This window comes from Athene noctua, chromosome 1, assembly GCF_965140245.1.
Source record: "Athene noctua chromosome 1, bAthNoc1.hap1.1, whole genome shotgun sequence".
NCBI lineage: Eukaryota > Metazoa > Chordata > Aves > Strigiformes > Strigidae > Athene > Athene noctua.
Window position 1 is genome coordinate 205,472,151 of NC_134037.1, and position 26,705 is coordinate 205,498,855.

The 26,705-nt window shown below is 41.6% G+C and overlaps 1 protein-coding gene across 4 annotated transcripts in view; it reads left to right on the plus strand.

Annotated features, from left to right (window-relative positions):
• The first annotated feature begins 471 nt into the window (after positions 1 to 471).
• Positions 472 to 26,705, plus strand: part of TMTC4 (transmembrane O-mannosyltransferase targeting cadherins 4) — a 63,932-nt gene continuing 37,698 nt past the window's right edge. For 3 of the 4 annotated variants that reach the window (XM_074910908.1, XM_074910918.1, XM_074910927.1), the window contains exons 1-5: positions 472 to 568; positions 2,884 to 3,099; positions 8,146 to 8,261; positions 10,339 to 10,555; positions 13,940 to 14,027. In XM_074910908.1, coding sequence (XP_074767009.1) covers positions 2,938 to 3,099; positions 8,146 to 8,261; positions 10,339 to 10,555; positions 13,940 to 14,027 — 583 coding nt within the window. In that variant the 5' untranslated portion in view covers positions 472 to 568; positions 2,884 to 2,937. Of the gene's footprint in view, positions 569 to 2,868; positions 3,100 to 8,145; positions 8,262 to 10,338; positions 10,556 to 13,939; positions 14,028 to 26,705 lie in introns of those variants that run through there. The other variant, XM_074910899.1, reaches the window with a different exon arrangement.

Genomic DNA, 26,705 nt, shown 5'->3' on the forward strand with positions numbered 1-26,705 from the left:
CCGGCGGCGCTGGAAAGCCTCGCGCGCGCCCCAGGCTCACCCGCTGGCAACGGTCGCACTAACGGCCGCGGTGGCGCGCGAGGGCAGGGCGAGCCCGCTCAAGCCGCTCCCCCCGGCCCCGGCCCGCCAGGTGCGCGGGACAACGACCGCCGCGCCGCGGGAAGGGGCAGGGGCAGCGCCGGGCGGGCTCTGGGAACGCGGCGCCCCCAGGGGAGGCCGCCCCGGCTCCCGCCTTTGTGCGAGGCGGAGGGGTGCGGGGTTCGGGGCGGAGGGGGAGCGACTCGCACCGGCCCCGCTGCCGCCGCCGCGACTGATCTCCTCGCTCCGCTTCCTCGGCCCGGCCTGCCGCGCGTCACCGCCGCCGCCGCCAATAGGAACGCGGATCTGCCCCGGGAGGCGGGGAGAAGGAGGGGTGGGGCGGCGAGGCAGCCAATGGGCTCCGAGTATGTTTCCCGGAGGCGAAGCGGCCGCGGCCCCTCCCCCGCCGGCCGCTCCGGCTGGGCGCTCGCCGGGCGGGAGAGTTTCGCACCCGGGTGGGAGATGCCGCGCGGGCTCCTTCTCCTCGCAGGTAACGCCGTGCGGGGGCCCCGTCGCTGAGGGGGGGCCCAGCCCGTGGCCCTGCTCCGGTTGCTGCCCGGAGCGCTGGCGGAACCGGCCCGGACGGCGCGGGGAGGGGAGCGGGTGCGGCGGCGGCGGCGGCGGGGCTGAGGGCCGGGCCGGGACACCCCCCTCGGCGGCGGCCGCCGCCGCCAGGACAAAAGGGGAGCGGCGAGCGGGGCAGGGCCGCCGCGAAACTCCCGGCGGGGTTCGCCCGCCCCGCAGCCTCGCCCCTGCCCGCCCGCCGGCCGCTGTCTACCCGGGTGGGCTCCTTCCCTGGGACCGCCCGCCGGGCGGCCGGGACGCCCTCAAGTTTGCGGGGCCGTTGTGACCTCTCGGTGCGAGCCTCCCCGTGGCGCCCGCTCTCTCCGGCGGGACCCGGAGCCGTGTCCCCCCCCCCCAGCCCGCGGGGGGTGTCCGCGATGGGTCGGTGGGGCCGGCCCGGGGTCGGCTCGGTCTCACCTGTCCCTGCAGAGGGCGGCGGGGAGGCGCGGACCCGGCAGCCGCCTGTGAGCCGGTCGGCAACGGGAGAGCGGTTCGGGCCGGCGCTCGGAGGGACGTGCGCGGCGGCGGGGGCCGCGGTCCCTCGTGGGTGCTCAGCCCGCCCGGGCAGTTAACGCGTTGCCCTGGCAAAGGGAGCCCCCGGGGACTGGCCAGCACCGCGGGGAGAGGACTGGGAGCAGACGGACATCGAATACATAGAAAAGAGGCATGGGAGAAACTTTCCGGGCAAAATGAATTTTGAGTATGAAATGTTTTAATTGCGTAGCGGGCATTGATGCTGTGTCTGTGCTGTTAGGAGCAGCGCAATGCACTTCTCTCTGATTGCAGAGGAATTGCTTTTAGTCTTTGTTTTTGTCGAACTAGGCTGAATTACTTTGAGAAAAGGTTTTGCTTGTAAAGTGGTTGGTCTGCTTTGCTCTGCTCCATTCTCTCTCAGGTTGCACAGCTCCACGCTGCTGCCTTTACCTGAATTTGGGAGCACTGCTATACAGTCCCCAAAGGGAGAAGGGGCACTGCTGTGACAAGGAATGTTCACCACCGTCTGTGGGTGTGCATGTGAGATGTCCGTGTGCACAGAGACTGGGAATACGCGGAGGGTGGAATTTAGCATTGCAAACGGAAAGCTACAAAGCAATTGCCTTAGCAGTGCTAATGGTCAGGTCTGTTCAAGAAGCCCAATGACTGGAGCTTTTTCCTAGACCGTGTGAAGACATCAAATGCAATGTTTTCAGGGGTGAGACAGCTGATTTAAAAAGCCAATAAATAAGAAAGTGTGAAGCTGGGCTACTAGATGTACCTATCATTCTTGGGGTTTACAAAGAAAAACTTTGTATTCTGCCCTGCTTTTACTGTAGTTTTCCATTTGTAACCTCCTCCTGCTGCCGTTTATAGTAGCACTTGATAATAAGGCCACTCTGGTGTGGGAGCACCAGAGAAGCAGAGGCAGAGATGCTGGCCAGGCAGAGGGCTGGCTTTCGAGCATCAGAAGAGACCTTCCAAGTAAAGGTGGCTCATGGGTAAACCTCCAGCCTTAGTACCTCCACACTGATCACTTAGTGCTGTTGGATTGCATCGTCTTTTTAATCTACCTGAACAACCTCGTAAGTCCATGAGTACAGCAGCAGAATTTAGCCGATACAGTACTTATGGCGTGCCGAGTGATCTAGTGAGCACTACTTTGGTTTTCGCTGCACGCATCTTGTTGTCTCGTTGTTTGAATTGTTGACATTTAGGGCCTAGTCCATTAACTGTTATCTGTATATGTCTGCTTGTGGTGTTTGTATGAATTCCCTTTATGGGCTGTGTGTAAGACTAGGTCCTTTAATTCGATTAACGGAAGAGTGTTGAGCTGTTTTTGCAATTGATGATGTTTGGTTTTCACACTCTGAAGGAAATTATAGTGCTTATCATTTTCCTAAGACCTTTATAAATGCTCCACAGTCTCCATGATGCCCCTGTTTGTAATTAGAAAAGAATAGTAAGAAACAGAAAAACAGTGATTTGCTCAAGGTTTTAGAATTTGCCTGTGCCAAAGCTTTAACTTAGAATCTAAGAATTTCTTGGCTTTATCTCTGTGCTCCAGTCACGAGAAACTGTGCCTTTCTTCCACATTTGAAGTACAAAATTATGTTTACAGATGTTCCAGTAATTACGAAACGCACTGAGAGAATAAAATGTTAGGTTGTATGAAACTTCATTCTTCTCTCCCAACCCAACTCTCCATTTTTAAGTTCTTTTCTAGTGAAATGCAACTATAACTGCATTTGTATGTATTTCTTTCAGACTTGCAGCCAACATAATGCTGAAGCTCCCAACTTGGAACAAGCATTTCACAGAATGGCACAAACAGAACCTAATCTGGACCGTGACGTATCATGGTTTCTCCTTCCATCATACTGGGCTAAAATGGTTGTGGCATTAATTTCCTTCCTCTGTTTTGCTAACAGCTATGATGGAGATTTTGTCTTTGATGATTCTGAAGCCATCATCAATAATAAGGTTTGTCTCTCTTTTTCCCTGCCCCTCCATGCTCTTTGACATAAACGGTCATAGGAGAAGAAATAATGACAGCAGGTACCTAGGTAGGCCCAAAATATCCATCCTAGTAATGAGCTTCCTTTTGATATTCTTTTTTTTGAAGTTTATTTTTCTGTTTTGTTATTTTAAAAGTAAGGGGTTTTTTAAGTAAGATTTATTTAAGATTGACAAACAAGCTGCACAGCAGTGCTCTGAAAAGCTAGAAGCTTAAGTACACTTAACAAAATCTTACTCCTAAAGCTGTTTGAATAACATTATGTGGGTTCTAATGCATAAACAAAAGAGTGAACAAATTAAACAGACGTTTTTTGGTGGTTGGTTTTTTTTTTTCCCCTCAGAACATGTCCCCTTTCATTCTTTTCCAAGTGAGGTGCTCTGCTTAGGAAGTCTTGATATCTGGTCAAGGGGAAGGGAGCTCTTTTTGTCATACCAAATGGACTTTGCTTGTCATCTAAGAAAACATTATCAAAGCTTGCAGCAAATTTCAATGTGATGTTTAGTAACTCTTATTCACAGAGTACCTGCACATCAGGACTTCCTATAGATCTAATTTTATGCTCATTTCTAAGTCAGTGAGAGTATGCAGTAGACTTTTCTAATACCCATTGATGTTAATAGGAGATTTTTTTTCATTATCTTCTTAGGGTGACAGATGAATAAGCCCAATAAATAAACTTACTCTGGTTGCAAGGTACATAATGGGTCACTAAGTGGTTGTAGAGTGCAGGGGTTCTCCAGCTGTGATTTATACAATAAAAGTGTTACGGGAGCAAGGAAAGCTTCCTCTTCCTGTGTTCCTTCCCCACTTAAAAGTTCCCGTGACAACAGTATTTTTTTGAAATAGAGGCAGAGTATTCTTGTGTTCTATTTTAAAACTGATCATACATGCAATGAACAGTTCTTGAAAGGCTTAGAAATTAACATGTGACTCGAACAAACCTCTTGCTGAGATTGTTTTGACTTTGACTTTGAGAAGTAGAGTGTCTTCAGTTGCTGAGACACTTCATGTAATCACATGTAGCAGTTAGCGAGCCTGTGCTCGTGAGTGGGTCTTGGTGTTACAGCTCTTATGCTGTTCTGGAAGGTACTTGTTAAATGTTTGGAAAGAGAAGCACAGGGTAAAAAGAATTGCACTCACCTGTTGGTTCTGTTTTCCTGAAGCCATAGGTTTATAAGGAGGATAATCTGGAGACTCATACTGCTAGAAGAACACAATTCACATTTTTTTGCCTTGCACAAGATTTAGAGGCAATTTATTGCCATGTGCCTTTTAGAATCCCACAGAATTACTGTTTTCTTAGACAAATTTGTATTATGCTTGTGTAACTCATCATACCTTGAGTTATAAATGTATGTGAGGAAAATGCATCTGCCAAATTGGAAATAAATCTCAAAGCTTCTAAGAGAATACTATAGACTTATTAAGATCACCTACAGTGATTTTTTTTTTTTTTTTTTAAGAACCATGTTTTAACACAGCTCCTGGCAATGTTTCATTCTGTAAACTTTTATTTGGGGCACAATTATAATATTTTAATTTCCTGAAAGAATGAACAAAAGACTGATGTTGAAACAAGGCAGGTTGTTTCGTTCATGTGCAATTTCCACACTTTTAATCTTTCTCCATTTCTTTCAGTCTTTACTTTCAAAATGTTTCAATTTAACTATGCAGCACAACAACCTGAACCAGGATTATAGCTGTTGGCAATGCTGAGAAATTCAGCCAAATGCTTAAATAGATTAATTCATGTCTAGTCTGTATATTTGAAAAACTATGAGGCTTATGCTATTTTTCACATCAAAATCCTTTATTATTCCCTAGAAATTAAATGAGATTTTTGTGACAGTATAATTTTAACACAGGGGTCATATGAATATATGGAAATGCAAAATTCACGAGAAAAATTCAGAGACAACAAGTTTACCAGTTTAATGGGGAGGGAGAGCATCTAGCAAAGGCACAGTTTATTAAACAAAATATAGCATATTTTGTTCCTATTCGATGGGAGAGGCAGCAGGTGAAGTAATTTTTAGATTTACTGAGCATTACTATACCAGTATTTTCCTGGATACCACACAGTGATCTTTCTGTTAATTTACTAGCTACCACCACCACTCCAATCTTTCTTTTTTTTTTTTTTAGTGAAAGATACACTGTTAGTTGACCCCGTGCCTACCATATTGTGGAACGTTCTGTTATTAGATTATACTACCTTTCAAGGCCGTTTTCCAGATGCTTTCTTGTCATTTTAAGCAGCATTTTAACTGGTACACAATAGTGACTTTTGTCTTTATTTATTTACTAGCTTGGCAAGAGAAAAAGTTGGATTAGAAGGAGCTTCAGACACAATGTGTCATTTCCATAAGCCTTTATACAGAAAAACTGACCTTTCTTCCAGTATTGAACTCTGCTGCCTGTAAGCTCCTGCGAGTCAAATATTTAGAGATCCTTTGATACCTACTTTCTGTTCTTAAAGAGAAAATCATAACGTAACTTTTAAACAGATGTGCCTCTCTGAGCAAACCATTCCTATTTTAGGGTAAGTCCATTTAGTGAGAAAACTTAATGTAAGAAACTCTCTTACAAAACTTGGATACAAGTGCAAGATACATGACTGAAGATTTTTAGGTCATATGGAAGTGTAATCTAATTGCTAAGTAATTCCATGTATTCAGCTTTTCCTGTATTCCTATGGAAGACAAAAGAAGACTGATTGTAGCAGAAAGGGAAATCTAGCCTTGCACATTTCAGATATATTTCTCATCTCAAGTTATTGAAGACCATCTGTGGCATAGAAGACATACTTCTAAAATTTTTATACTAAAGAAAAACATCTCTTTTTCATAGTCCCTTTCTTTGGCAAATGTACATAAGGAGCAGTGCTCTTGGTTGGAAAAACCCTCCGAAGGCCACAACACCCACAAACAGCTGTCCCCTGCAGAATGCAAAGACTTCAGGAGATGTTGGTGTAGAACCCAGTCCCAACTTGCCCCTGGAAAATCAGCTATAATGATTTAGTGGGCTGCTGATTGAGTGCACTCCTGCTCTGAGAGTCAAATTATGACCTTTAGGTTTTGTGCATACCGGTGAGGAATGGAACAGGAATTTAGGTGCTTAAGGCCAAAATTGCAGTCCTGGGAGAAGAAAGTTGTAGCTATTGCTTGGCAGTAGAAACATCTATGAGAGAGCAAAGAAGTTTTGCACCTTGATAATTCTTAAGCCCAGGTTGGATCCCCTGTGAGTCTTGATTTCTTAAGATTTTCCCTGAGAATCCCTTAATTGACAGCTGCGGTATAGGATTTTTCAAAGACTACAGTGTTAGCCTGCTCTCATTTCTGTGTATTGATTAGTAACTTATTAGAGAATGCTTCACTTCGTTTGACAATGTGTGAGGATTTTTAGCCCACTTCCCCTTCCTAATTCTTATTTTTAACCAGTGGTTAAAATAATACTGGCTGAATTTGATCAAGTGATAGAAATAAATCTCTTCGTGGATTTTTTTTTTTTTTTGGATGGATTGCAAGTCAGAATGTGTTAAGAGAGAAGCAAAAAAAAATTGAGTTATTTTAAGTTCAGTGTAGCAGCAGCCAGTCAGCATGGCCCAGACATTTGGCTGTACCTTGGGACAAGCAGTGGTATGTGTTCCCTCTTGCCTTGTTGGCAGGCCAAAAATGCTAGCTAAGGATGAAATGGAAGATACTGGAGACCACAGGAGGTGCTCAAGATACTGTAGAAACAAGTGAGATGGTAGCAGCATTTGAGAGGAACTGGAGTTAGTGAACCAAGGGTATTGTAATGTGGGAATCTTGTAAGTAGATGGAGATGTAGGAGGAATAAGGCATAGGACACCAGGCTTTGTAAGACCTTACATGGGTTTAGCAACCCGGTTTGTCTCCTTACTTGTGTTTGTATTGGCTTGTTAATCTGCTTTGGCTTGTTGATCTCTTAAACAATTTCAGGGGAGAAGGTGGGGGTAGAGTAACTTGTGGTTGATTGCAGGTGTAATACCAGCACTTACACAAAAGCTATTTATTTGATAGTACAATTTTGTTCTTAGGTTCTTTCTTAAGTGTATTTAACATGCACATTTGCTATAGCATAAATTGGTATGTAGTTGACCCAGGGAAGCAGGAGAATAGGGGTAAGTACAACATGAATATGTTAGTTTGAACTTCCCAGCTTGTCCTCACAGAAAACTGAGGTGGATGCTACTAAGGTCCTTATTTTTTACCTTTTCAAAGTGTGTGTTTTCCATTCAGTAGTCTAGGTTATTTGGATTTTTTTCATTATCAGCATGGCTTTAAGATAAAAGGGAAGCGTGGACTTCTCCTCTGCAGTGTTTTTTCTTAAGTCCCCTACCCCCACCCCAAATTAAAATAATTTGTTAGTTTTCTGTCTTCTGCTATTCATCTTTTGGATCAGTATGTTGAGATTTTGATTCTTGGTTTCATGTATTAAGAGTTTAAAAAAAAAAAAAGCTATTTGAATAGTGTCCTGTGCAAAGTAAGGCTTCAAAAAGAGCTAATTGTTGTTTTCTATCTTTAGCCTCCTTGCTTTCATGTTTTCATTAGTAGTTGTGCTACTGACACTGGTAGAAAAGTAGCTGTTTGCAGCAGGTTGTAGTTGGCCTCCTCCACAAGATAACCTAGACCTAAAATTAAAGGCTTTTTACAAAACTGTAAGGTAAAGGGATTTTTTTGTGTGTCTCATATCTCGACTATTGACCAGATTATCAACTGATATGAATACACACAGGTCTAGTAAATTTCATGTAGTTATGCCTCTTACAGAATCCAAGGATCTTGGCCTCTATAATGACAGGCATCCAAGATGTGACTGTCACTGCAAACTTGGGTACCTTGTCAAATGTCAGATGTGAGCCAAGGAAGTATCTGCTATGTCCATGTTAGCATGAGCTTGTATTAGTTAGGACTTGTTTGTGTTTTAGCTGCTTTGAACAAAACTGAAATGTTAAGAATCTAGTAATTTATGATGTTTCTTTTCAGGACCTCAGGGCAGAAACCCCACTTGGTGACCTGTGGCATCACGACTTTTGGGGTAGCAAACTGAGCAGCAATACCAGTCATAAGTCATATCGACCACTAACTGTCCTAACTTTCAGGTGAGACTTGTCTTTTTGCTCAAGGTCTGATTTATTTATTTATTTAAACATATATTGGCTTAATTGATTATAGAGAGGACACAACAGAAAAGGAGAGATACAAAGTATCTGAACGGGAGACCTTTGCTGAATATGATTTTTCTGTTTGCTACCTTAATCTCAAATTAAGTTTTAATTTTCAAATTGTTTCTTTCCTGAAGTATATATTATTTTGTCATTCTGTATTTCAGTGATTCAGTTTCAGAGGTTGCATCTTATGCTTTTATGTACCTCAGTACTAGGGACAGTATGGTTCAGTATGTAGGTCACATCATCAGAGAGCTAGGAAGTGTATGTTCCCTTCACTTAGCTATGCTGCCACTTACACTGCTATTGTAGTTGCTGTTCTCTGCTTTCCTGGTGACCTGTCAAATGATTTTTTATAAATAGAATCAATCTATCATTGCCTTTTGCCACTAGGTCACTGAATAGTCTTCCCACCTCTTTCCCCCTGATATTCTAACTTCAAGTGAGTGTTTGTGTCTGAGAATCCTAGTGAGAGATATGTCTGTCTGTATATATAACTTGCTGTTTTTCTCATATAACTAAAGGTTTATGAGGATTACTTCTGTAGATGCCTAGCTCATGTTTTTTGCACAAAGATTTGAGCAAGCAGTAGACCATGTAGAAACTGTGTACGGTAATGCAGAGAATCTTCGGGAACTCAGTCTTAAGCTTCTTTATTTTCTCAATGCAACTCAGTGTTGTGAATGGGGGCCTGGTACTGGTTCCAGACTAAGCCAGGGACTAAGTGATTGCATAAGAAGTCTTCCCACTCTTAGTCCTCATATGGAAGCAAAAACTTTGACTCTTGAGTGCAGTGTCAGTGTTTTAAGTACTTAGCAGTATGGGTTTCACTGTCTGTTGGGCTTTCTTCACATTTTCTTCAAGGAAAATATGAAACTGAATGGAATGTGTCAGAGTCTTAAACCTATTACAGCTTTCAGCACATGCTTTCCTTTCTTTTCAAGGTCTCTGTGGTATATTCCATCTCTAGTAACATCCTGGTTAGTTTAAAGAGCGAACTGGGATACAGTCATTACTATATCTGAAAATATAGATGAGCATGTGGAGATGGTCCGTAAAATGCTATTTTTGCAAGTAAGAAATCGGTTTTCTTAATTTCCCAAAGCTCCAGCTTTTATGTGTATCACATTTATAATAGGTTAGGGTCTTTTAAATAGATTTCACTTAAGCCAGATGCAGACTGACCAAATGAACTATATAAAATCCCCTATCCAAACTAAGTTTCTGTGTATCTCACCTACTGATAAAAGTATATGAATAATAACAAGGTGTTTCTCCCTTTTCTTTTCCCTCTCCATTTTATGGCAGAGTTCCTATCTCGAATAGGTTTTTTGACTGAATTTTCACTTACACTTCCTTCTGCTTCTGATACTTGCATGAAACCTCTCTCTAACCAGTCTCACAGCTTAGTTATTAAGATGCACTAACTGACTGCTTTCTGGATTGATACTGATTGTACCCAGATGGTTTCCACATCATCAGTACAAATGCTAGGACATTTTTCAGCTACAGTGTCAGTGGATATCATAGTCTCAATGCTTATTAGTTTCCTCACTGTGTGGATTTAATGAAAATAATTTCATCAGGTTGTTTTTGGACATAGTTTCTCTTAAGCCCAAGGGTATCTCCCCAGTAGGCTGGGTTGTTTTTCTGCAGGACACTCCTGCATTACAACACTGAAGTTATGTTGCTGATCAAAAGCCATTTCTAAGTAACGGTAGGTATGATTAACATAACAGCATTAACATATGTCTTTGGAGAGGATAGATATTATGCTGAATATGGTATCCCATATGAATACTTCTGAGTAAAGATCAGGACATTGTTTCTGGCTGACTGTGGGGGCTAAGAGGTAATACCATACATGCTGGGGTCTGCTGTTATTTTCAGACTTTTGTTCTTGTGTGTGTCTGTCTAATATGATCTTGCTATGGGGTTGCTTAGGTTTTCTGTTTGCAGATCTCTTACCATTGATATAATTCCTAGCCTTGATGTTTTTGTTTCTACATAGAATTAATTACCTTTTTGCTGGAGGCTTCTACCCAGTTGGTTTCCATGTCATCAATATAATACTGCATTGTACTATCTCAGTGTTGATGGTTGATGTGTTCTCAATATTATTGGGTGGACTGCAATTCACTACTAAAGGAAGAAGGCTAAACCTGGCTCCAAAGACATCTCTTCTAGCTGCTTTGCTGTTTGCTGTACATCCAGTGCACACAGAATGTGTAAGTACTGAATAATTAGTTCCAACAATTTCTGTCTTATAAGTTCTTGACCATCTTGATTAATCAGCTCTGACATAGCCTTATAGTCTACACCCAGCTTTTATGTATTCTTAATGCTTCTCTTGGCACATGTCTTATGAGAACAATCAAATATTATGGTTAGCACATCCAAAAGTTTGTAATTCCGCAGGGCTGGACCTTATTAAAGAAGATAAATTAAATCATTTAAGTACAATAACTAAAGAAAGATAGCTCTAAACTACAGAGTTTCCCTAATTATTGGATTAAGAATTCATAGATACATTAGCTTATGAGCAGCCAAGGAGAATGGAGGATAAATTGAATGCAAACGCAAAACCACATTTCATTTCCAGTTGCTTTTATAAAAAAAGAGGGAGATAGAAAATTGGATTAGGGATATTATATGAACTCTGTATGTGACTGTATTAGAACTGCATCCAGTTTTGAATACATGCTGCAAGGAGGACACTGGGTAAAACAGAGAGGGCTCAGAAGAGCCATGAAAATGATTAAAGGACTGGAAATCATCCCGTGTCATGAAAGATCGAACACCATGGTTTTATTTTTTTAAGATGGAGAAGATTAAAGGAATTTTTTTTATCACAGTCTGTAATTATGTACATGGAGAACACAAATTTGAGAGTAGTAGGCCCTTTAATAGTGCAGACAAAAGCATAACAGTGGCTGGAAGCTGAAGCTGTAAAGATGCAGAATAGAAACATGGCACATGCTTAGCAACCAATTAAAATACCTGACCAAAGATCAAAGTCCTTGTATGGAAATTCTAGTGAAGAGGAGATGGTTTTCTTAAAAAGCTCTTTTGCACTCATCACTAAGAAATCCCTTATGCCAGTGGGCTTGCAGGATGTGGTCCCTGATTGCTTGATCTTGTAATCATGAAAAAATGAAACAATCACAATACAGGAATCATTATTTATTTTTTATTTTTTTTTAGAGTTTGGAAGGACTGGGCTACTGAAAAAGTACTAACTTTAGCTTTGATCTTTGTGCTAGTAATGAACATTAACTCCTCAGTGCACCTTATTCTATATATGTGGCACTGATTTTTCATTTATTCACAATGTCGTGGTTTTTTGGCTTTTTTCATTTGCTTTGCACATGATTGATGGGGAAGAGGTTACGGAAAGCTAGGCCTCTCAGCCGACTGGGGACCCTGCATGTATTGGAAACCTAGAGATGGTGCAAAGTTATGTATTAGTAATTTGGCAGCTTTTTTGGCAGTACGGCTATAACATCTCCCCATCATTCTCTGGTGTTTGCTTGCCTGCAGAACAACTTATTTGTGAGAGTGCATTGTGCTAGTGTCAGAAGGGCCCGTTGTATTTGTTCTCCAAAACCAGTTCTAGATGTCAGAGTGAAATAAAACAAGTCTTCAGTGCTTTTGGTGTTCTGATAAGTAAAGAGAAATTTTACTTGAGTCTTAACTTTGTAATAAACCTACTATTGACTCCTTTGTCATTATTTTCTTCTTCATTCCATTTGACTCTAAAAATATATTTAAATCAGCAGGCAAATATTAATAAGATCTTGGTCATGTCAAATAAATTACAAGTGATACTGTCTGCTTGCATATGTGAGGTTTGAAGACTTGAATATGCTTTGGGCAAACACTGGAAGAAGAGGAAAAAAGTAGCATGCTTACATACCATCTCTCTTCTGAGATCCAGGAGTGAACAGAGGCCTCTAATCATTTACACAGTGAATGTTAAATCTTGCTGCACTGAAGCAGTCATGATACTGCTATCATTCTAGCATGAGTGTGTGTCAGGCAGCATCTCCTCAAAAAGCACTCCTCATTATTTTAAAGCTGTGAGTTTTAAGTATCATGACATCCTGTTTTGAAAGGAGATGACATATTTTGACATGAAATTGTGAAGAATCTGTCTGTTCGCTGCTTTGGATTTTGGTATATACAGCACAAAACAAACTGTCATGTAAAACAACCTTGAAAAGTTTAATGCTTTTCAGTACCTATGTAAGAAAAACATCTGTCATTATCATTTTTTCTATCTACAAATAAACACTCTTGTGCTACAGTTCTGTCTTCTACAAAATGCTTATTCTTTGTAATGAGTGTGAAATACTAAATGAAATATGGACATAAGGATATACCTGATACTAATTTAAAAAGAGGGTTTTTTTGTTTACATTATTAGCAGAGAGTATAGGACTGATCCTGCATTTGGGTTGTATCATACTGTTGGAATCATCAGAGGCTGTATGTGTGTTATTAGCCCCTTAATCTCTTTGTTGTAACAAATTGACATTTATTTTCAAAATTGTGTCAGTTCACCTTTACTTTTATCTCATTAGCTGAGAGCAGCTCCTGAAACAGAATGACACTTCATTATTTTCACCTTTCAAAGCACTCCACAGCTGAGTTAATTCTCACAATTCCTCTATAAGACAGACAAAGAAACAGGGAAGTTAGATGCATGGCTTTGGATAAATCAAGAAGTTTTTCTGAACTGAATTTAGGAGTCCAACCGTTTTTCCTTTTACAGTGCTAAAGTGAAGCCGAGAATAAAATGGGAGAGTGGATTCAGTCCGACTCTCATGCCTCTATACTTCTCTTTCTGATGTTACTTAGAAATAGTTGTTCCATTATGTCAGATTGACACAGAAAAAAAACCCTTTTCCTAAGGGAGGGTTAGCAGGTGCCTTTAAACAAAATGAAGATACAATTTATCTTTTTACATTCCTCTTTCTGTTCCAGTCACAAAATGGGACAACTGGTGCACTATACAAGAACCAAAGTTTCTGCTTTTTGTCCCTAATGCAATAATATATATTAAATAACACAAAAAACTTCTGGAGGGGGGATTTTTTTTTTTTTTTTTCCCCCGATTCTGCAGACTGGAAGCTATGTGCCCACTCTGAGTGTTCAGACTGCCATTTGAAGGCTGGCTTGTCTTCTGAAAGTAGACAGTCTTGATTTGCATTTCAGTAGAGCTGCTGATTTTCTTGGGGTTCAAGATGTTTGCTAAGAATTCTACTGAAAGGTGACTTGATCCAAAACCAGATGGAATCTGGCAGAATCTACATTTTATTCAGTGAGGTCCTCCTTCATTTCTTAAACCAGCAGTTTTTCATAAATTAAAGCCAAATCATTTACCCAGTTGATACTAAGCAATACCCAATCAAAATTAGGATGTGGCTTAGAACACTGGGCATTACTGATCTAGCAAACCATGTTAAAAAAAGGAAAAGTGGTGCAAAGATATTATTTTATACATTTCGCTTTGTATATGTGTGTGTGTGTACCTTCATCTCAGGTTTTCTAAGAGTAAATTCTGGTAATCTGAAATTATTTTTTTTCTTTTTTCTTTTTGTTTTTTTAAGGTTGCTGGGATTGTTGGCAGAGCAGACCTACTGTGTGCCCTGTTCTTTTTGTTGTCATTCCTTGGCTACTGTAAAGCATTTAGAGAAAGTAAGCGTTCTGTTTGCCCCTTTAATTTTATATTGTGTATATTTTCTGCATTCATACATTTCACTGAAGTACAGCAAAACTAAAAACGTCATCTTGATGTGGTTTGAATTTATTAATGTTTATACCCTCATAAAATCTTAAAAAAAACCCCAACTGCTTTAGCAGGTATTTATTGTTAGAAGAACTGGAAGGGTTGCTATCCCTGATTCCTGTTAAACACTTAAAATTATTTTAAGAAAAGTCTGTTTTATAATAGACTTATTTGTTAGATGTTTTATTGTTTAGAAGCATAAAGAAATATTTTTGTATTTTAGAAAGAAATCAAACCTATAAATATATATTCTTAAACATTTTAGTAGACTTTATGCCATTTTGTTGGGATGGCTTAAATGGGAACAAACTTTAGGAACCTTACTGGTATTTTTAATGAATTGTAAAGAATTACTCATATGAGTAAGCCCTCTAAATTCCTGCAATATGCAAGTGCTGGCATATATATCCTGAATATAGTGTTACTCATAAAGTTTTTGTAAGACAGCTGTATTTAACATGAACAATTCCTTTGTAGATGTTTTTTTAAGTGAGCTTTAAGATCTGTTGTATTATTTGATCTGAATGCAGGTTGGCAGTTCAAATACAGTTGTGAAGAAATTGTCTTGGGGCTCTGCTAAATAAACACACAAGAATACATTAATTCATTATTATGAAAAGCTATACAGAACATGCAGTCTGGTATCTGAATGTACCCCACCACAGGAAATACGGAAATCATTTGGTTGAACCCATGAGGAGCTGTGTTGTGAAGAGCTTGTATAATACCATTTGAACAGGCATAGCCTGTAATGTTTAACCAGAGTTGACAGTGTATTACAGAGGTACCTGAGCTGGCTTCAGGTGATCTAGCTTACCAATAGTCATGGCATCCAGGAGCTTAGTGCAGGCCGAGTGGGATAAGTTAGTCCACAGTGAGCTCTAAAATGTTGCAAATAGATCTTTCTAATTGAGTTTAGATTGTTTAGAACTATTTTGCATATTTCCACAGCTGATATCATAAGCTTGACTTCATCTTCACCACTTCAAATGGTACTTATGGTAATTCCTGTTCACATCTGATATTTTTTTCTCCCCTTTGAGTAGGTTTCATTTCTTTCAACTAAACTGATAATTTCTTGATGAAAATTGGCCTTGGGATCTTGCTTTCTCATGTATTCTTTTCTTATCTATTTTACAGGGATGATTGTGCTTTGATGTTTCTTCCTCTTAGTGCTAGAGTAAATTAGACAAATCAAAATATTGGCTATGTGCTTTCCAGTTTGTTGGTACAGGTAGACCTATATGGCAGGGGTAATAATCTTTGCTTGAAGAACTCAAGAGCCAAATTCTTAGGATGACCATTAGACACTTTTATGTAGGAATCTGTAATTATTTTGTTATGGAGGACATCTCAGGAATGATTAAGAATGTGATGTGGATGCTGGTTAGGGATATTCTTAGTGCTTGTACAAATTGCAAAGGCCAGTTTGATGGCCTTTAGATGTCAGTGTCATTTTAGTAGTATTCTTGTACTGAAATTCTTGTCATTGATACAGAAGAAGGAAAATGTCGTGGAGACAATACTAAGCAGCACTTTGTATTTTTTATTGGACATTACATCATAATAGGGTTAGATCTGTGTCTCTTAAGCAGTTTTGCCAAGGAAGACTACAGTCTGCCAGCATAGTTGTGCCTTTTGCCTTTCAGATCAATTTTCAATGTTTACTGTCACCTTCACTGCCTCCTTTTTCCTCAGCAACTTCTTAAAGAAATTTTTTAAATTTTTTTTTTTCTGTACTCAAGAATTTGTATCCAAGTTACATACTTGAGTCTCTCCCAACAGTTTCCTCATTTTGGGTAGCTTGGTGACAATTTCAGGTTCTTGCAGATCCTTTATGGCATGTCCTAAATAAGAGAATGAAAAGTTATTTCTAGCACTGTGGAGAGCACTAATAGTCCTTTAGCAGATCTTGCATGGAGCCTGAAAGGAGAAACTCAAGCTTCAGAGTATGTATTTCCTCTGAACCTTACATGATTTGCTGCTGGCTGATGAGCAATGTGACAAAACCCAGACATTTCAGAGTCAAGGTTTCAGGTTAGAATGATTGTGGTCAGAAAACTGATTTTGAAATGCCTGGGTGAGTTTCATTGCTCATCCTGGATGTGCCTTGCTGTGAAAACCATTAATTTGTAAATAGCAAAGTGGGTTAGATAGAATACAGTAGTCTGTTTTGGTTGGAAGGGACCTACAGTGATCATCTAGTCCAACTGTCTGATCACTTCAGGGCTGACCAAAAGTTAAAGCATGTTATTAAGGGCATTGTCCAAATTACTTTTAAGCACTGACAGGCTTACTACCTAGTTGACTACTAGTAGACCTACTACTAGTTGACAGACAACTACCTCTCTAGGAAACCTGTTCCAGTGTTTGACCATGAGAGGGTAAAGAAATGCTTCTAATGTCCAGTCTGAATCTCCTCTGATGCAGCTCTGAACCACTACCACATTGGGTACCAGGGAGAAGAGATGAGCACCTCCCTTTCCATTCCCCCCCCTGCAAGAAGCTGTAGAAAACAATGAGGTTTCCCCTCAGCCTACTTTTCTCCAAACTAGACAAGCCTGTGAGGTCCTTAGCTGTTCCTCACAGGACATTCCTTCCGTCCCTTTCACCAGCTTTGTTGCGCTTCTCTGGACACATTCAGGGACTTTCACATCCTTCTTAAATTTCGTGGCCCAGAACTGCACACAGTACTCAAGGTGAGGCTGCACCAACGCTGAACACAGCGGGATAATCACCCCTTCTGACCAGCTGGTTGTGCTGTGTTTGATGCACCCCAGGATGTGGTTTGCCCTCTTGGCTGACAGGACACACTGCTGGCTCATACTGAGACTGCTGTCGACCAGCACCCCCAGATCCCTTTCTGCAGAACTGCTCTCCAGCCACTCCTCTCCCAATTTATACTTGTGCCTGGCATTACTCTGTCCTAGGTGCAGAACCTGGCATTTCAAGTTATTAAATTTCATCCCATTAATCACAGCCCAATGATTCAGTCTATCTAGATCCCTCTGCAAAGCCTGTTGCCCCTCAAGAGGGTCAACAGCATCTCCCCAATTTGGTATCATCACCACACTTGTTAATAATGCGTTCAACTCCTTCATCCAGATTGTTGATAAAGATATTGAGCAGAACTGGCCCTGGAATAGAGCCCTGAGGAACATTGGTGGTGCCAGTCACCAGCTAGATGTAGCCTCATTCACTACAACCCTTTGAATTCTGCATTTCAACCAGTTCTTCACCCAATGCACCATGAACCCACTCATCCCACAGTTGGACATGTCCAGAAGGATGCTGTGAGGGACAGTATCCAAAGCCTTACTAAAATCCAGAAAAACTACATCCACCTCCTTCCCTTCATCCACTAGGCAGGTGACCTTATCATAGAAAGATATCAAATTAGTTAAACAGGAGTTCCCTTCGTGAACCCATGTTGACTGTGCCTGATGGTTGCATGATTCTTTCAATGCCTTTCAGTAGCACTCAATATAATCTCCATAACTTTTCCAGGAACTGAGGTTAGACAAACAGGTCTGTAGTTCCCTGGGTCTTCCCTCACATGCTTTGTGCAGATTGGAATAACACTGTCTAGCTTCCAGTCAGCAGGAACCTCCCCAGACTCTCAAGACCTATGTTAGATTATCAAGAGGGGTCCTGCTATAACATCCACTAACTCCCTCGGTACTCTGGGATGAATCCTAGATTGTCTCCACCACCAGTATCCCTACAAACTTGACCTTGAGCCTCATAAGCCAGCTGTGTTTTGTCTTGTGTCCATTATGTGTGTGGTATTCTCAGGCTTTAATGGCTGAACCTTCAGGAGGTTTCCCTACTTCGTCAACTTAAGCATCTAACTTGGGCATGCAGTTTAAAAGCCTTTTCTCCCTGCTCCTTCTGTGTAGTCACTGGAAAGAGACAGACTCCTTTTGATGGCCAGGCAGAGGAATAGTTTATCTAAGGCACTTGCAGTCATCTTCTAGAGGTACCAAAATCTATCAGTTGTGTAGAAGCTTAGGAGGACTAGGCTTGTAACTTAAGATGCATTTCCATTGTCACTTCAATTGGACAGAAGTGCAGGAGGCTGCTAAAATGGAGCAATCTAGCTTCCTTTTATCATATATTGTAGATCAATTTAGGTTGGAAGGAAACTCTGGAGGTCACCTCTAGTCTAAAAGCTTAAAGTAGAGTTAACTTCATAGATCAGATTGCTCTGCTCTGGGCCTTAGCCAGAACCATCTTAGTGGTTCTTTAGTGGGCTTCCAGGCTGTTGATGTGTTTCCTGTACTGGACACCACACTGAACACAACAGTACTCCTCATGTGGCTTCATAAGAGCTAAGTAGAGAGGAATAACCACTTTCCCTGACTTGCTGGGTATGCTGTAGCTAGTATAGCACAGTGTGCATTTAACCTTCTTCATTACTGCAAAGGCACACTACTGACTCATTGTGAACTTGTCAACCAGGAACTCCAAATCCTTTTCTGCACTCCCCAGCCTGGACTGTTGCATGTGTCCTGTTTTTGATTTTCATCAGGCTTTTCTCAGACCATTCCTCCAGCTTGTCATGGTCCCTCCAAACTGCAGTCCTGTTCTCCGCTGTACCCATGTATCCTCTAGCTGAACCCCACCAACCACCACAACCAGTTTTACTTTCTGCCCTTGCTATAATTTTTTACCTTTGAGAATGGAGATTGGTCCAACCCATCAGGCAGCTGTTTGAACATTAGTGTCTGTATAAGAAAGGGTAGTGTCTGGATTGGAAAGAGCAGCTACAAATAAAGGGAGGCTGTCTCTTCACAAGGAACCACATGGAGAAGACAAGAGCCAATGGGTACAAGTTGTACTGGAAGAGGATTCACCTTCATGTAAGAAAGAAAGTGCGAACAATCACTGGAACAACATCTCAGAGATCTGGCAGAGTCCCCATCACTGGAGGTTTTCACGATGCAACTGGGCAGGGTGCTAGGTAATCTCATCAAGGCTCCCTTTCCCACAAAAGGTTGGACTAGATGATCTTTGGAGGCCCCTTCCAACCTGGGCTGTTCTGTGATTTGATGTTTGTATGAAAAGCTTTAGGAAAAGGTAACCAAATATGGGGAAGTGGCTGTAGCAGAATATGACTTCTCAGTGGTTTGTTGTATTAAGTAAACATGAAGTTTTACCCTTGGATGCCTCCATTTTGGTGGTATGAATTTCCTTTTGTGAACAGTTCTTCTAGCCATTCACAAATAATAGGATAAATAAGGAGTAAAGACCATTTTATTTGAGTTTAGCTGACTTTGATTCTGCATAGATTGAGGGAGTCAAAAATAGCAAAAACTGTCTTGGTTCCATGTGTAAGCTGATCTCAGTATAGGTAAAGAACAAGCATTTTAAAAATACGCACATATAGTTTAAAAAACAGACTTAATGTCTCCTAAGCAAAGAAAAAACATCCTTTGTCCTCTCAGAATGTTTTCCTTCTGCTGGCAAATCCATGAGATCCAGAAAGTCTCTGATACTGTCAGTCCACACTGATAATTCTAGTTCAAGTTAAGAGTTGGTACTGCATTGCTTTCTAGGTCAGACCAAGACAGTAATTTTTCTTTGTGGAATAGTCTTTGTTAGTAAGAAAGAGGGGGAGAAAACAACCAAGAACCCCTCCATGCATTCCATTGCATCAGGCTTATGTTTCTAATCAAATACAGCTGCTTTACGATGATCCTACAGAAAAGTGGTATCTACTAGTTTGTTCTAACATCCTATTTCCTTTTGTCCTGCTAGATTTTTATATATTAAAGGAAAGTGTGACCCTAAACAGTAGGTCAACTGCATGTGTCATTGTTTCTGGATTTGACTGTCACACTTATATAGTACTTAGGTCACCAGCTTTTTACAAGCAGTAAGAGAAGAACTATCAAAGATGAATTTTTAAAATTGTTATTAATAGATGCATGGTAGCATGACTCTTTTGGAGTACTTAAAAGAGGGTAAAACTCTAAGGCCTTCAGGACTCGTGGACTGCGTTTGTATTGTCTTTCAAATACAGTTACCAAGACATGTTTGATGCTAGTTTGCTTTTACTGATGAACTTGAGTGAGCATGAGAGTAAAACAAACACTGAAAAGCCTGAGTTGATGGTACTGATATGGTTGTGTTCTCAGTGACATAGACTGTTTTTTCATCAGCAGCATCCCAATGCTACTATCTGGTAGATAGATTGTTTAAGTCTTTCATAAATAACCTGATTATTCTTGCAACAAGGCATTGTGAGATTTGTGTACAATCGTTCCAGAAATCTGTTTGTTTTTCACTAGCATAGGTGTAATTGTTGAACTGTCATTCTTGGTCTTCTCTAAAGGAGACAAAAGCCATGGAAGAGAGACTGATTTGGTTAGTGCTTATTTTCACCTGATGTCTGAGTGAATGAATGTAAGAATTTCTTTTTGCTTGGGTATAAGGACTCATAAAATGTCTGAGGAAGATTTGAGGGTACTGTGGGGAAGATATATATATTAGTGAAAACAATCAGGAGATCAGAAGAATATCAGTGACAGACTGGAAAACTTCCGAAGGAAAATAATGGGTTTTATAAAGCTCAGGGTATACTGCAGCTTGTTTGTCTGATGTGATTTGTTTGTGGGTTTGGTGGATTTTGGAATACACAGATTTTTTTAGCCAGGATCTTCAGCTTTTTTTTTAAAAAAAAAAAAAGTATGAGCATTTAACACACTATATGGCCTGTAATTATGTCTCACTGAAATTCTACAATTCTTTTACTTTTTTTCAACATACAGTTTTTTGTGTTACCATCTTTGGTAGGATATTTGCAAGGAACTAATCTGTTGTTCTCATTCTGTCCTGCTGTTTTAAAACACAACTGTGGGGACAAATCCACTGCATAGGCTTTGGAGACAGCAAGAGCTGACAACTGTTTAGGTATGTTCTGAAGGGAATTATGGGTTATTATCTTTGTTGAATTTTAATGCAGCTTCTCTGGGAATTCATAAGGTGATTTAAAACTGCTGTATTATTCATTTTGCCTTCCTTTGTCTTCAACTTTGACAGTGATTCAGTTGCATGTATTTGCCATCTGCATTGGCAATCTCTGAGTGATATAAAATGATGAGTTCACGATTTACTTCATGTGAATAACATTGGCCTGGATATTAAATAGGTGATCAACTGTTTGCTCATATGCTATGACTTCTTAAAATTATTTTGTTTGGGTTTTGTGTTTCTGTTTTGTTCTGTTCTGTGTAGTCACCTGTCAATCATCTACTAGTTCACTGCTAATTTAATTAAGCATGCGAAGTAGGCTGTAGTGATGAGTTTCGTGAATATTGGAGGTTTGTATTATGGAGGTTTTCCTATAGATTGGAAATGGTTCGGTCTCCTGTGTGAAAGAGATCATTGTTAAGATATGAGGTATATTGCAGTTGGTCAAGAGGTATTTGCTGTTATTAAACCTGTGGGCCCTGATTTTTCAACTGTGTGCTCTACTGTTCATATCTGAACACATTGGGAGGGAATAGTTGTATGTGGAAAAACTAACAATTTTACTGTTTTAGTGGGCAGAGGAGAAACAATAACCTTTTATTTGTAGAATTAGTGCTAACTTTTGTTTGTCCGAGATAGTGTAATTCAGGGATAAATGATCCCTTTACTGTAGCCTATATGTAATGAGTTTGAGATGCTTGGATATGTTTAGAAATGGCATTTGCCATTGTGGTTTCACTATGAAGTGAAACACTGAGTTGAGCTGAAGTAGTATGTACATTTGGAGATATGTAAGATCTCAGGATTAAGTTAATTCTAACAGTGGATTCTTCTGTGATCTTTTAAGACTAGGTAATTCTTCCCCCTTTGCTTAGCAATTCACAAGGAGGGAAGTCTTAGAGCTTGGTTAGATGAGTATTTGTAGTTGGAAGATACCATCCCTGTAGACAAGGCACATCAACAGAATGTATGAGTGTTTGTGATCTATTTCAGTTAAAAATCAAAACATTCTGCAGGACCTTGACATAACTTACTTTGCTTCAACTTTCAAAGGAATAGGTGGCTTCACAGAATCAATTACTGGGTTTCATCTGAAGATGGAGACTTCTTAAACTGCTCCAAGCTCTCACCTGGTTGAGCCCTAAGTTGCTTAATTAGCTTTGAAAAAGGAGATGCCAAATACCCAAATGTCTGAATTGGTAATAATTATTTGGGATATTGTTAGTTTAAATTTAAAGTAAGACTAAGCTTGGTACTCTAGAGTAGTATTTTCATCGTATCCTTATTTTCTAAGAAATTTCATTAACTAGTGGATTTAGTATTTTGCAACAAATGGTCTCGTGAAATAGGATTAGCATTTAGGAAGACAGAGTTGAAGTATAAAATCAACGTTCTTCTTATAAGTTTAGGATCCGTCAATTCATAGGATCATAGAATGATTGGATTGGAAGGGACCTTAAAGATTATATACTTCCAACCCCACTGCCATGGGCAAGGACACCTTCAACTTTGAGCAACCACTCAAAGCACCGTCCAACCTTGCTTTGAACACTTCCATGGAGGGTACATCCACAACCTCTCTGGGCAACCTCTTTCATTGTCTCACCACCCTCACAGTAAAGAATTTCTTCTTTATATCTAATTTAAATCTGCCCTCTTTCAAAAAGGTAAAATGGTAAAAACCATTACCCCTCGTCCTATCACTGCAATCCCTGATAAAGAGTCCCTCCCTATCCTTCCTGTAGGCCCTCTTTTAAGTACTGGGAGGCCGCTATAAAGTCTTCCCTGGACCCTTCCCTTTTCCTGGCTGAACAACCCCAACTCTCTTAGCCTGTCCTCAAAAGGGAGGTGCTCCGGCCCTCTTATCATCTTCATGTCCCTCCTCTGGACCAGCTCCAACAGGTCAATGTCTTTCTTATGTTGGGGACCCCAGAGCTGGACACAGTACTGCAGGTGGGGTCTCACAAGAGTGGAGTAGAGGAGGAGAATCGCCTCCCTCAACCTGCTGGCCACACTTCTCTTGATGCAGCGCAGGATATGGTGGCTTTCTGGGCTGCAAATGTACATTGCTGGCTCATATTCGGTTTTCTGTCCACCAGTACGCCCAAGTCCTTCTCTGCAGGACTGCTCTCAATCCACTCATCTCCCAGCCTGTATTTGTGCTTGGGATTGCCTCAGCCTATGTGCAGGACCTTGTACCTGGCCCTGTTGAACTTCATGAGGTTTTTGCGGACCCACCTTTCAAGCTTGTCAAGGTCCCTCTGAATGGCACATCCCTTCCTTCCAGCATGTCAACCGCACCACACAGCTTGGTGTCATCAGCAAACTTGCTGAGGGTGCACTCAATCCCACTGTCCGTGTCACCAACAAAGACGTTAAACAGTGCCGCTCCCAATACCAACCCCTGAGGAACACCACTTGTCACTGCTCTCCACTTGGATATCGAGCCATCGACCACAAGTGTTTGAGTGTGACCGTCCAGCCAATTCCTTATCCACTGGGTGATCCATCCATCAAATCCATGTGTCTCCCATTTAGAGACGAGGATGTTGTGAGGAACAGTGTCGAATGCTTTTCACAAGTCCAGCTAGATGACATCAGTTGCTCTTCCCTTGTTCTCCAACAGTGTAACCCCACTGTGGAAGGCCACCAAATTTGTCAGGCACGATTTGCCCTCAGTGCATCCATGTTGGCTGTCACCAATCACCTCCTTATTTTCCATCTGCCTTAGCATAGTTATTGGGAAGATCTGCTCCAGGATCTTGCTGGGCACAGAGTTGAGACTGACTGGCCCGTGTTTCCCTGGGTCTTCCTTTTTCCCCTTTTAAAAAATGGGGGTTATATTTGCCCTTTTCCAGTCAGTGAGAACTTTGCTGGACTGCCACGGCTTCTCAGGTATGATGGACAGTGGCTTAGCCACTTCATCTGCCAGTTTCCTCAGGACCCATGGATGCAACTCATCAGGCCCCATGGACTTGTGCACCTTCAGGTTCCTTAGATGGTCTCAAACCTGATCTTCTCCTACAGTGGGTGGTTCTTCATTGTCCCAGTCCCTGCCTTTGTCTTCTGTGACTTGGGCAGTGTGGCTGGAGCCCTTGTTGGGGAAGACTGAGGGGAAAAAAGTCATGGACTGCCTCAGCCTTCACCATATCCCAGGTAAGCAGGTTTCCCGTTTCCTTCTGGAGAGGGAAATTTTTCCCTAGTCTTCCTTTTATCACCAACATACCTGTAAATGCTTTTCTTGTTTGCCTTGACATCCCTGGCCACGTTTAATTCTCTTAGGGCTTTGGCATTCTTAACCTGATCCCTGGCTGCTCGGGCACTTTCTCTGTATTCCTCCCAGATTATCTGTCCTTGCTTCCACCCTCTGTAGGCTTCCTTTTTATGATTGAGCTTGTCCAGGAGCTCCTTGTTCATCCATGCAGGCTTCCTGGCAGTCTTACCTGACTTCCTCTTTTTTGGGATGCATCACTCCTGAGCTTGGAGGAGGTGATCCTTGGATAATAACCAGCTTTTTTGGGCCCCGCTTCCCTCCAGGGCTTTATCCCTTGTTACTCTGCCCAGCAGATCCCTGAAGATGCCAAAGTCTGATCTCCTGAACTCCAGGACATTGAGCTTTCGGCGCACCGTCCTCACTGCCCTAAGGATCTTGAACTTCACCATTTCATGGTCACTGCAGCCAAGGCTGCCCTTCAGCTTCACACTTCACAGCAGCCCCCCCTTGTTGGTAAGAACAAGATTCAGCATAGCACCTCTCTTTTTTGGCTCCTCTGTCACCTGGAGATGGAAGTTATCACCAGCACATTCCAGGAACTTCCTGGGTTGCTTGTCTCCTGCTGTGTTGTCACTCCAATGGATACTGGGGTAGCTGAAGACCAGGGCTTGTGAATATGAGGCTGCTCCCATCTGTCTATAGTCGTCCCCATCCACTCACTCTTTTTGGTCACATGGCCTGTAGTAGACACCCACTATAATGTCACCTGTCCTTGCCCTCCCTTTAATCCTGACCCATGAGCTCTCAGTTGGCTCCTCATCCATCCCCAGGCATGGCTCCCTGCACTCCAGCTGGTCATTGACATAGAGGGTGACACCCCCTCTCATCTCCCCTGCCTGTCCTTCCTAAAGTCCTGTATCCTTCCATTTCAACACTCCAGTCCATTCCAATGCCTCCATGATGCCTGTAAGATTGTAGCCCTGCAGGTGTGTGCATGTCTCTAGCTCCTCTTGTTTACTCCCTGTGAGTCTGCATAGAGGCATTTAAATTGGGCTCCTGATGAAGCTGATTTCCTGGCTGGAGTGGCTGGAATTCCTTTGTGCTGCTCTTCAGGTGTTCTCCTGCTGACCTGTGATCCCTCTCCAGGCTCTGGGCATCTATTGCTGGAAGTGGAATCAAACTGGTAGGAACTGGATGGATTGAGGTTCCCCTCCCGCATGCTGTGAAAACACTGTGTATACATCCTTGCTATAGGAATGCTTATACTTCAGTCTAGCACTCTAGTGGAGGAGCCCTTATGGCTTGTTTATGGTTTATGTAGGTATTTCACTGAATCCCCTCAACTTTCAGACTTAATGGACTCCTAAAGAAGGACCATCTGAGCAACGCTTTTTGGTTTTGTATAGAAACACTATATTTTTCAGGCTTAAAAAAAAAAAAAAAAGTACTCTGTTTCTTTGGCATGCTTACAATTTTGTCCATCTGTTAGAGTGGCACAATGCCCACACACAATATGGTGTACCAGTTTCAACCAGGCACAGGTGCCAACTAAAGATTGGTTTCATATTCTGACACAAGATTTTTCTGGTGGGAAGCAGTGCCGTATTAGAGGAATGTGCTTTGTTAGACTGATTACTTCTGTTGGCTTGTGTGTATCTCATAATAATAATTAGCACTTATGCAGTGCTCTTCATTTTCGAATCACTGTTAAAAAAAAAAAAAAGAAAATTGAAGGCATTGCTGAATGACAGTCTTTTGTACCTTTTTCCAGTCTACTTTACTGAGATTTCTGCAGTTGAGGGGGGCGGGAGGTGTTGTGTGTGTTGACCCAGGAACAAGCACAAGAGAAAATGTTTCATAACTGAAATTCTTTCTCTTTGATGAATTAATTCAATGATGAATTTTCATAAAATTACTATTCTATATATGAATCACAAAATGGTTGAGGTTGAAAGGGACCTCTGGATGTCACCTGTGCTAACCTGCTCAAGCAAGGTCACTTTGAGCCCGTTGTCCAGGACCATGTCCAGATGACTTTAGAGTATCTCCAAGGATGGAGGCTTCACAACATCTGTGCAACCTGTGCCAGTGCTCTGTCACACTCCCAGTAAAAAAGTGTTTCCTGATGTTCAGACAGCACCTTTTGTGTTTCAGTTTGTGTGCATTTTCTCTGGTCCTGTTACTGGGCACCACTGAAAAGAGCCTGTCTGTGTCCTCTTTGCACCCTTCTTGCAGGTGTTTATGTACATTGATGAGATCCCCATTGAGCCTTCTCTTTTCCAGTCAGAACAATCCCAGCTCTCTCAGCCCTTCCTCACAGGGGGACATGCTTCAGTCCCTTTATCTTACTGGCCCTTTGTTGGCCTCACTCAAGCATGTCTGTGGCTCTTGTGTACCG